This window comes from Olea europaea, chromosome 4 (assembly GCF_002742605.1).
Source record: "Olea europaea var. sylvestris chromosome 4, O_europaea_v1, whole genome shotgun sequence".
Lineage (NCBI taxonomy): Eukaryota > Viridiplantae > Streptophyta > Magnoliopsida > Lamiales > Oleaceae > Olea > Olea europaea.
The window spans coordinates 15,843,342-15,855,148 of NC_036240.1; the positions used below are offsets into that span (position 1 = coordinate 15,843,342).

The 11,807-nt window shown below is 33.7% G+C and overlaps 1 protein-coding gene across 1 annotated transcript; it reads right to left on the reverse strand.

Annotated features, from left to right (window-relative positions):
• Positions 1 to 6,309: 6,309 nt before the first annotated feature.
• Positions 6,310 to 11,557, reverse strand: LOC111393796 (UDP-rhamnose/UDP-galactose transporter 6-like). Its single transcript, XM_023019501.1, has 6 exons — positions 11,295 to 11,557; positions 10,505 to 10,744; positions 9,172 to 9,356; positions 8,826 to 9,026; positions 8,380 to 8,541; positions 6,310 to 6,935 (listed from the first exon to the last, which is right to left on the reverse strand). Exons 2-6 carry the CDS (start codon positions 10,632 to 10,634, stop codon positions 6,606 to 6,608), a joined length of 1,008 nt encoding a protein of 335 aa, XP_022875269.1. The 5' UTR covers positions 10,635 to 10,744; positions 11,295 to 11,557; the 3' UTR covers positions 6,310 to 6,605.
• Between the last annotated feature and the right edge of the window lie 250 nt (positions 11,558 to 11,807).

Genomic DNA, 11,807 nt, shown 5'->3' on the forward strand with positions numbered 1-11,807 from the left:
TGACGTTTAAACATTATATATTTCATTTATTCATTCATTTGTAATTACGAAATAATTATAAAACATATATTATTTTTTTAATATTTAAATTTTGTTTTTTAGTTTATGTGTTTATTAAAATGTGTCATGACGTATTTATAATGTTTGGATATATTGTGGGAATGCACTAAGTTTTAAAAAAGGATTAACTTCAAATATTACATACTAATTAATGAAATATTAAAATAAAAAATTAAATCTAATAATTAACATTAAGAATATGCGTGAATAATTAATATCAATGTTATAAATAATGTTACATAAATTTCAATTATACATCTGTTACGTTGTCCTGCAGAGGGATCTGACTTGTACAAAATCTTCTAGTATGTCCTGTTGCACCACACCTGCCGCACTTACGAGGCCGGAGAAATTCTCCGATTGATGGTATTCTAGACGTGCGTGTACGTCCAGGAGTACGTGGGCCAACTGCTGGTGGCAACAAGTTATTCAATGAAAGAATGTGATCAGGAACTTCCCACTTGGTTTCATTCGGTATAGGAAATATGGTTTCGACATATGCTGCTCTCCAAGAACCGGTCGTGTAATAAGCACTGCATAAGGTGTGTGGTGGAATTCCTCTATACATAGCCACCGCCACTGCATGTGTACACGGAAAACTCTCAAACTGAAATTGTCTACACGTGCACGTGTTATCATTCAAGTGATGATGTATCCGAAATTACGTGCACAACTCGCGGAGAAGCGAAATTGATCTAGTGGTTCTACATATACCTTCCTTGCCACCTCTAGATTCTTGAAGAGTTTATCTTCCTGAGCCAGGATTAGCACACTTGTGCAACTCTGTGATTCTTCACGACGATCATGAAACCACTATTGCAGCTTGTCACGAATGTTCTCAATCATTGCGAGAATTGGTAACTCTCGATCCTTCTTAAATAAAGCATTGAGCGACTCCGCATTGTTCGACGTCATCATATTGTATTGACGTCCTGAAAAATGTGATCGTGCCCAATGTTCGATCTCCATCTCCGTCAGATACTCCCATGCATCATAGGATTTACTTTTAATTTCAACCATAAACTTTTAAAACTCTTGAAAACTGTAAGCCTCTGCAGCTCTCCTAAACAAAGTAATGATGCCCTTGCCTCGATACTTGATCTTCAGATTTCCTTGTATATGGTACATACAATAATCATGATGTGCCTTGGGGAAGACTTCAGCGATACCGTTAACTATTGACTACCCTCGGTCAGTTACGAATGCAAGGTTCTCAACACCCCTAATTACTTCCCTCAATTTCGTGAAAAACCAACGCATTGCCAAATAATTTTCTCTGTCAACCATGCCGAATGCAAGAGGGTAAATTTGGATGTTAGCATCTTGACACGTTGCAATAATCAACTTGTCCCCGTATCTTGCCTTGAGAGTTGTGTCGTCCACTTGAATTAAGGGTCGCATTGCATTTCGAAATCCTCGAACGCATTGTCCAAGGGCTATAAAGAAATACTTTAAGCGATTCTCGTTATCATTCTCAATAAAAAATGTCGATTCAGTATTAATTCTTCCCATGTTATAGCAAAACTTGACCAATTAAATAAACAATAATCATAATTTAAATAATTAAATAAACAATATTAAAAAACTGAAAAATTAATAATTGAATTAAATAATTAATTACACATTAGATAAAGATTCGATAAATAATTAAATAAACAATCGAAATTAATACCTGGCCAATTTAGCATAATTCTCCTCGATCGAACCCATCAAGTTCTCCAACGCACATTCTTTGGCATTCCAAGCCTTCTGATAGCTCATGACCATCTCATACTCTCGACGAACGTCATTAATAATGTCCGAAAGTCTATAGATTGTTTGTGGGTCCTGAAACTTGTGCATTACTTTTCGACCAATGAACCATGATCGGGTTTGCCTGTGATCATTTCGACGAATACCCACTTCGCAAGTATGTTCCCGTGCATACTTACGAACTACAAAGAACTCATTCGTGTCCATTTTCGTTGCTCGTAATCGCCAAAGGCAACTGTCGTCAACGCAGATAATTGTGTAAGTCGACTTGTTTGATTTCTTCACTTTAAACTCAAAATTGTGTTTCAAAGCAATCCGGTGAATAACTTCCTGCAAATCTTTCTTCGTGTCAAACAGTTGCTCGACATACAAATCTTCATCATCGGGGACTATATGTGAACAATTAGAGGATCGTGCACTCGGTCCAGCCTGTGAGCTCCCACTCGACGCATGTCTCAAACGGGATAAAGCAATCAAATTCTCATTTGTAAGGTCATTATCTCTTTTGTTGTCTTGAACTACCGAGCAAATTCTGTGTGTAACAGTGATATCATGGTGATGAGCAATTGTCTCTGAAACAGCTACAACATCATCACGCACTATTTCCACTGTGTTTCAAAACTCATTCATATTACAATCCCCTCCATCGAAATCTTCATGTTCACTTTCGGGATATTCTTCTTCATCAAAGTTACGCAAATAGGAATCGCACGTTTCTGGTTCATTTCAATTAAAATCTTCATTTTAGTTTCAGAAAGTAACCGTTATAGGTGAAATTGAAATGGATGTATTCTCGCCCATTAGAAATCCCAATTCCATGGCATACTCAGAGGGATCGACTTTCAACAAGTTCTGTATCTCATTGTACATTTCTGCATATGATGTACTCGATGTTATTACAATTGCAGTACAACCATGTCTTTCACTCGTCCATTTTCACACCCACTGATTATTGTCATTATTTTTAAATTCACCAAAATAACAAATCGGGACAGTAGCTGATCCCATATCTGCATTACGAAACATCATTTATTAAAAAAATTGTAATTACGAGAATAAAAGTACGAAAATAAATATGACAAAAAAAGACATCTAACAGCCTGCCCCGATTTGGGCCGGCTGTTAAACATCCTGCCCGGATCAATTTTTTCCCGACTGTTTGCATCTGTACAGATGAATTTTTTTCCTCGTTTTTGCTAAAAAAATAATTTTACATTCATTCAAGACTGTAATATTCATTTTTTTTAAAATTATATGTTGAAATAAAATTTAAATATTCAAATAATGTACTAATTTAATTAAAATGAAATTAAACATATGTATCTATACTAACCAAATTCAAGTGCCGATTGTGAGTAATACTTTTTTGTTGAGCCTTTGATAATTTTTTGAGATTTCAATGTTTAAGCAGATGGAAGAGGAAATTTCTTTTTAACTGTGTTGAAAAATCTGATAAAAAAGTGATTTCGTTTTGAGATTTAAGTGGGATTGTTTGGATTTATTCATTTTTTAAAGAGGATATTATTGTCTTTTGGGCAAATGATATGTTTTTGTAATTACAACACATAACAAGGACAAAAATGACATTTACTCTTCAAAATGCCCTTTTGGTGAATGGCAAAAAAAAAAAAAAAAAAAAGTTGGTCAATGTGGAAAATTGGTGTTTTGACTTGATTATTTTAAAAAGTACCCCTAGATGGGAGAGGGGTGGATAATGTAAAATAATTTTAACAATATTATTATTAATATTTAGAATTTTAATTATATCTTATTTTTGAAAAAAAAGCTTATAACTCTTAACTATGGATGGAAATCTCAAAATTAGGGATGGATCCAGCACTTGACGAGTTAGTGCGGTCGCTTGTTCTTGATCTATCAAAAAAAATTAGTTAAGATTTACGTAAAACACATGTATTGTACGTTGTTTATTGAAATGACGTGTAGATCATTTGGAAGAGTGCTTGCCTCTCCTTGTGAGATATCTAAGTTCAATTCCCTTCGATTATATTTCTCCTTTTGAATTTTAAACACAGTCAATAAGAAATAAAAATTAACTAATAACTATAAGAATGTTTGACAATAAGAAGTTTAGCTCATTTGGTGGAGGGGTTATTTTGCATGTGAGAGGTATGGGGTTTAATTGTATGCAGTTTCATTTTTTTTTGTTTATTTTTTAATACAATAAATAATAACTAAACAATTATATATTATTATTTTCATTTTCAAAATAATTTCTTTAAAAAATTTATTGGCTCAAATTATTACTCTCTCTCTCTCTCGGTCTCTCTCTCCCCCCACACACACACATTCATATATACACGAAAATGATCGTCTAAACACTGATGTTAGTTTATATTAAGTACCGATGACATGATACATCATTTAATTGGTTAATCATTAAATACATGGGACCTACCATTTAACTTACTTACCAATTAAATGGTATGTCATGTCATTGATGCTTAACATAAACTAAGTATCAACGCTTATGAGATCATTCATATATATATATATATATATATATATATATATATATTTATTCTTTATTTTTTTAAGAGTCAAAAAATACTTTTTATTTTAGGGTAAAAAATAGTTCTAGTTCTAAAAATCATTATTTTTAAAATTTTGCATAATCTTTGCCAGAATTCAGAGTTTGTCTTTACCATTTATTCATGCTTTTCATATAAATTGTTTCGTTTAAGATCATAAAAAACTTGAAATTTGACTGTACATTAATGATTGAAAATATTTTTTCATGTTATTTTAAGTTGTATTGGATTATATTTTCAAATGTATATGGCTTTTATGTTTTAGTGTATTCTATTGATTGAATTTTTTTAATATTATTTTAATAAAAATCATACTATTGCAACTATTAACGACTGTCCTAGCTGAGTTAATATCCTGGATTCGCCACTGCTCGAAATCACTTAAAGCCTGTTTGATAGGTTGAGTTTTCCATGGAAAATGGAATTATTTTCCACTAAAATCACATGTTTGATGGCAAACTTTTCCATGGAATTTGATTTCCTTCAACCTCCTCACGTGACCCCATTTTCCATGATTTTAAGGAATTTGTTTTCTTTTGGTTTTGGTGGGAAAATGGTTATCCAGCTTCTTATTTTATTTTATTTTATTTTCAGTAATGGAAACAAATTTTATTTGCAATCGTAAAAAAATCTTTCACTTTAATTGACAATTTTCATGAAAAATAAAGTTAAATGAACACCAAAAGATCCAAAAGTTCAATATTTTTTCAAGTGAAAAATTATACAAATCAAATATTTTTCAGGTGAAAAGTTATACCAATTAAACACATTTAATTGACAATTTTTATTAAAACAAGTTCTAAACAATTCAATTCCTTGAAATTTATTTTTTTTCCACTTAAATTTTATTCTTACAATCAAAATGATAGGACTTGTAATTTCCACAAATTCAAATGCCAAAGAAAAAGTGAAAAACAGTGTAACCCGTTCGCTAAGGACAGGTGTGTAAAGTTGGACCTTACCTCGTAAATGACATGGTCTGGTTTGAAGTTTGAACTGGCCCAACATACCATTCTAGGCAGGCAGATCTAGGCTTCTGTAGTCAGATTTTAGGGCCCTTTCTGGCCTTTGAAAAATTTGGAAGATCCCTTGGCTCCGAGAGAAAATAATGAAAAAAATGATAAAAATAAAATTAAGATAAAAAAGAATTAATATGCGCTTTGGCCGTCTCATCCCAGCCACTACACACCCCTGAGTAAGACATACCAGCTTAAAAATTGTCATAAACGTCATAGCCCTTGTTTGGGATCCATTTTAATGAAAATTTGAGGGAAATGAGTTTTGAAAAAATGATCTCTTAGAGAACGTGTGATTAAAAAATAAGAAATTTTTTTTATTTATATATAATATTAATTTATAGAAGAATGTTATTGAAAATAAGTTTTGAAAAAAAATTTAACCAAACATAGGCATAATAATCATACTCATCAGGCTAATTGGAATGAAAAATACAAGAGAACAAAGGAACACCAGTGCTAGAAATACAACACTTTTGACAGTTCTTTCACATGTATGAGTGGGATTTGCAATTAAAATAATTGCGTGCCCCAGGTTTTGTGCGAGGGCTATCATGCAAAGTGTGTATTTCCCATAAAGGAAAGGGGCAGCCATGGTTAACATGTAATCTGTAAGGAATAATGGCAACAGTTTCGAGAACTTTTCAAGATTCTTACATTTAATGGGACTTTGGTCGATGTTCTTCGTATAATTTTCTTGTTTGGCTTCATTAAAATTATAATTTATTTTCTCTCTTTTTTTTAATCACAAATTTTCCCACAAAAAAAAAAAAAAAAATCCCTATTCCCAAAATTATAATATCAAATAATGGGGGCCAAACGGATACGTTTTGTCCCTTATTTTCATTTCCAACGAAAATTTCGTATGTAGATGCTTATGAGAAGTTGCAGAAATGAGTCCTCAAATAACAATTATGATATAACGAACAAGAGGAAACCAACAACAAATTGGTGATAATTATAAGATCAAGGGGACTAAAACATCAAGAATCAGGGTGATTCCTAATCACAATAAATAGCCTTTCTAAATTTGAAACCAAGCCGTAAATGTTCCAAAGTACATATCCCTGTAAGCTAATTCAAATTAAGTTGAAAAAAGTTGCAAGACTCACAAAATTTAGATGATTCCAATAATAATTTGATTTGGGAAGTATTTCCAGAGTTGGAACGTGAGAAAAATTCCAGTATCTGCTGTCATTTGTATGCTAACCTTAAAATGCAGAAATAATTAGACTTTCTCATCAACATCAGAAGGTTCGGATAATCCTCCGTGCTTTTGCTGGCTGCTTTTGGATATTGAATGGCTGCGCCTTTCCTTTCCCCCGGGTTTTGATGAGGCATTTCCGTACCAGATCATTCCAACAACGGCAATGACCATGCCAAAAACTACTTGTAAATTAAGACCGTCTTTTCCAAAAAATAAGAACCCAAGAATCAATACGAGGATGGTTTTCATATGACCAAGAACTTGAAATGAAACAGCTGTGAATCTGCCAATGCAGATGAACTGGCTGAGATTGGTACCAATTGCTATAGTGCATGAAAGGATGATGAACGCCTGCAGCAAAACAAATAATGAGAAAAACTAGTATCGAAACAGTGCATTTGTATCTAAACTATATAGTGCAGAAGGAACATTAAGAAAAGGAAATGAAAACTTGGGAATTGTGGTGAAAGTTCACATGGTAATCTGGACTTTACACTATTAAGTGAATATGAATAAGAATATTAAAATGAAACCATCTTTAGGATTTAGAGACCACAAGGGAGCAATATGCTTCCGTTTTGGTAGCTTTGAACTGTTCCCACACTGGAGGAGTTTTCTAGTCTTCCGGACCTTTCTCATGATACAGACATTAGACCAAAAACACACCAGATACTGACAAAATGAAAGCAGCGGAATTTGCTGCAATAGGAAAAATGTTAAAATACGTCAGTAACATGCCCAACCTAATAATAGCTTGTCCTGACAACATCAGATGAAACAAGATTAGCCACTCCATGCTTCCATCTCCACGCAGTGTATTTTCATTTCCCAACCCTTCTCTTTNTGACAACATCAGATGAAACAAGATTAGCCACTCCATGCTTCCATCTCCACGCAGTGTATTTTCATTTCCCAACCCTTCTCTTTATTTAAATTCCTAGAAACAACGAACTACTCTCCAAATAAATTGATCTAATTCAAATCACATGCAGCCGAATTTCTCATTTGCTGGCACTTTAATTCAAATGCACTTCATCCGACTCCCATCCACACACAAGTCAACGCTGAGCACCAATTATTTCGTGACAATATCCACAGGAAAAAACACCAGTTCTCAAAAATCCTTGCAACTTCCCTTCCAATAATTACCTGCACCTATACTCTCTTCTCCAACCTCAGACATCTCATCCACAGAAATGTAAATTCAAACCTGTTCTTGATACCACTACACGTTGATATCTTCCATGAACCTCACCCACTGTCACTTCACAAGATGATTTGCTCACCTTCAGATTGTGCCATTCTGCCCAAAACCCATGAGGTGGAGGGGACCAGGTTGATTAGTTACAAAATTGTGGCAAAAGTACAAATAACCTTCTAGTTAAACCATCCTTAGTAAATAATAGCAAAAATATAGCCCAGCCCAATAACCTTTTCATGTGGGAAAAAAAAATTATATGGAATTTTATCCTTTTACATAGTAGCCCAGCCTAAAAATTTTTTAGTCCAACCCTAGCTCCGCCCCTTCAACCATCCTTGATGAAGATTAGAAACACAAATTATTTGACATTAATTTCCATTCAGGAGGCTTAAGATTTATCCTCGGGGCATTATCCATGGGTGTGGACCCAGATTAATTTTCCAGTAATAGGCATAGGGCAGCACTTAAAAATAATAGAGGAAACTAAGAAACGACAAGATGCATTAGTGATAACAATACATTATTTCTCCACAAGATCAAAACCTGAACTATAACAATGACATGTTTATGGACATAACTTGTAGAAGCACTTACAACAGATGGTATATTAAAGCCAAAGGCATCAACTCTTTTGTTTGTCAACCAATAATCCAGAAAGGGTCCTAACAGCAAGAGAGATGCAGCCTGGACTGGTGCTGTGTGCCCCAAAAGATTGAAAGAACTAAGCGAGTACTTCCTTTGAAGGAATTGAACATACTGCAGAGTGCAGATGCATAAATAGGATTATGAAAATTGTCTTCAGTGATTGCAGAAAACATATCCACAAAAAATATTAAAAAGTGCAATCCAGAAATTCACTATATAGAGGACTGCTATTGTGGCAAAACAAAACATTATTTCTTTGAGGAAATATGATGTCTTCGACACAAGTATTTGCAGTTTAAATATTTTCATAGTCGTGTTTAGATGTAGACTCAGTCAACTTCTTGCATAATGGTAATAAAAATCCAATTATACTTCATATTAGGTAGAAAACTTACATACTGCTGCATAGATGTACTCCAGACTGCAATAAATGCAGCAATGAACCCTTTGGAGTTGACACTCACATCGGTAACTGTGCAGACAGCAACACCAAGGAGAACAATAGAGATACTAAGTTTTGTGTCTCTCGAGTATCGAATCTTGTCAAATACAACTTCCAATAAGCAGGATACAGGGATGATGGTCAACTTTGCAATCTGAAAGTAATATGTTATATTGTAAAATAAAATATCACCTTGGCATAATGTTATTAAATTTACGAAAGAGAGACTATCATTCCCTCTCTTTTTCCCATTTTTTCCCCAGATGGAAGATGGCCAAATAAGAATGGATCAGAATTACCTGATAGAATCCCACTGAGTTCCACATTAGACTGACATTCATTCCAACAATAGAGAAATTTGCAAATAAGACAAATTTCAAAAGCTCTGGAGTAGGTAGATGAGAAGGTTGGATGTATCCTAGCCTCCTAAGAACAACTGTCGTCAATGTTGTTGTAGCAAAATGCAACCCAGTCAACGTTGTAGCTGCAAAGATTTTTATAACAGAAGACTTAACAAAGTCTCAAAATAATAATGTAAGTGTCAAAACAGAAGAACTAAGAAATAAGACAGCAAAAGCAATTATTATTAAGTCTGACAAGAAGAAATCCATTATTATTACACTGACAGGAGTGTTGTAATTTTTTCTCCCTTCCGGCAGATCTATACGATTTTATGACAATAAACTCATTGCCAATTGCTAAACAAATACGGTTCAACTCTTTGGTTTTAACTAATACCACCATGTGACTAATCACTTAATTTTGGTGGTGGTTGGCTGGACCAAAAACCATTTAACACATACAATTATTCTCCAACTGGCACAGGTTATTACTTCTACACAAAGGCAAATGCCTCTCAAGTTGTTTTAAATTTGTCATTGGCATAGATTCCCTATGTTACAGCACAAACATTATGAAATCTTATGCGCTGACAAATCTATTTGGGTGGATTTGTCCTTACAGAAATGATGTTTGTCCAGGCTCAAAGATAGGAAAAAAACAGACCAACTTGGTAGAAGATGATTGGATGTTTGTTGTTTTTATTTTTCAAACAATCCAATCATGTGTTGACACGTGTGCACCCAGTTTTCGAACCTGTTCTTTAGCCTTTTTGTGTAGCATTGTTATTGTCCATATGCATACTCTTTTGGGAATTTTGGAGGACAGTCAAAGATTTGGAGCCCTCAAGTCACATAAAAGTATCCACTTCAAATGTACTTCCAAAAAGGTTATCATTAGTTTACTGAGATTCTTCTGTAAACCTACCGACACATGACATCCAAGAATCCCTTAGATCAGCCTCTGAAAACCACAACTTATTTTTGATATTTTCAGACATTCCCATTCAATTTGCCTCAAAACAATCATTATTTAACTTCTATTAAAAATGAAACCAAAAACATTTGGAAGTATTGAATCTGGTTCCATCACTTACTTAATAATATTATTTCACATTATCTCGAAAAATTTGACTAAACCACACAAAGCAATTGACAAAGAATTCATTCAATGCATATTAATATCCGTAATAAAACCAATTGCTAATGCAACTGTGTTCATAATGGGCTAAGCATCTTACAAATCATAAAAACTCCATATAGATTTTGTTTCTAGTCAAGTTGAGAAATTTACCAAAACTGAAACCGTAATTAGCCATCAATGCCTTATTGACAATAATGATTCCAACTGAAGAGACTACATTGAACATCCATGCAGCTGCATCCACTGCAGCCTTCTTATCAGCTCTGTTGGAAGGTGCCATTTCCTTAGTTATTTCTGTTACGACTGCCCAAGGGCGAAATTTTACCCCAGAGCACTGAAAAGATATCCTCACACCTATGCATCCAATCCAAGATTTTTCCTCTAAATCTCCTGCACAATGATCACTCATCTTTTAATTTGTCAACGAGAAACTAAATAGGACATGTGAAATGTACAGCATCAGTTAATCCACATTTCCCATAATAAGTATTGACCAAAAAAATTTAAATCTCTATATACCTGAATTGCCGATATACAAACAAAACTTATCCAACAAATTTAGCCAGCATTTCAATTTCCAAATAAGTGATACAGTAAAAAAGAAACAGTTAAACAACATCCACCACTCTGATTCAGTAAAATAGGCCATAATTTACACTGACGGCTAAACAGATCCTAAGATGTTCATATCAACGGCAATAAAACAATCCATTTTCCGACAATTCAAGCACAATAACACTGTTCCATTACAAGATCCAAAATCCCAAAACCGCTTTTCTTAGATCATAATTAATTCCCTTCTATTAATCAGCAAATTACAGATCTATCCACACAGCAGTAATAATTCAACTAAATTCTACAAACATTCACAATTTAATTTATATACACACAACGATGATCGTGAGAATGATGAAAAAAACATCACAGGGAAGTCTCTAACCGAAATGATGGCGACTTTTGGTGTGAATTTTGATTCCTTCAGATCCTCAACATACAGCTAATAATCAGTCAAATGTTGCTTCATGTGATGAGTGTATGTACGAATATATGAGCGTCTACACGTGTATAAATTGTGTTTGTATATATATACACTAATACACACATATGCACTGAATTTGGACGAGATCACAGAAATTTATTTTGATCGAATGAAAAGGAAGGGAATTCACAGTCAAAGGATTTTCTTCTGCTAATTTTCTCTCTTTTTTTGTTTATAATATTTCAGATAATAAAGGGAATTTATATTGGACAAATTGCAATTTTGGTTCCCAATCTATCGACAATACACGTGTATAAATTGTGTTTGTATATATATACACTAATACACACATATGCACTGAATTTGGACGAGATCACAGAAATTTATTTTGATCGAATGAAAAGGAAGGGAATTCACAGTCAAAGGATTTTCTTCTGCTAATTTTTTCTCTTTTTTTGTTTATAATATTTCAGA

Excerpts from the sequence above, each read along its gene's own strand:
- LOC111393796 (XM_023019501.1), bottom strand. The coding sequence starts at position 10,634 with ATGGCACCTTCCAACAGAGCTGATAAGAAGGCTGCAGTGGATGCAGCT. Across the intron at positions 9,357-10,504 it reads TAATTACGGTTTCAGTTTTG|CTACAACGTTGACTGGGTTG; the intron begins GTAAATTTCTCA and ends AAATCTTTGCAG. Across the intron at positions 6,936-8,379 it reads GCTTTAATATACCATCTGTT|GCGTTCATCATCCTTTCATG; the intron begins GTAAGTGCTTCT and ends GTTTTGCTGCAG.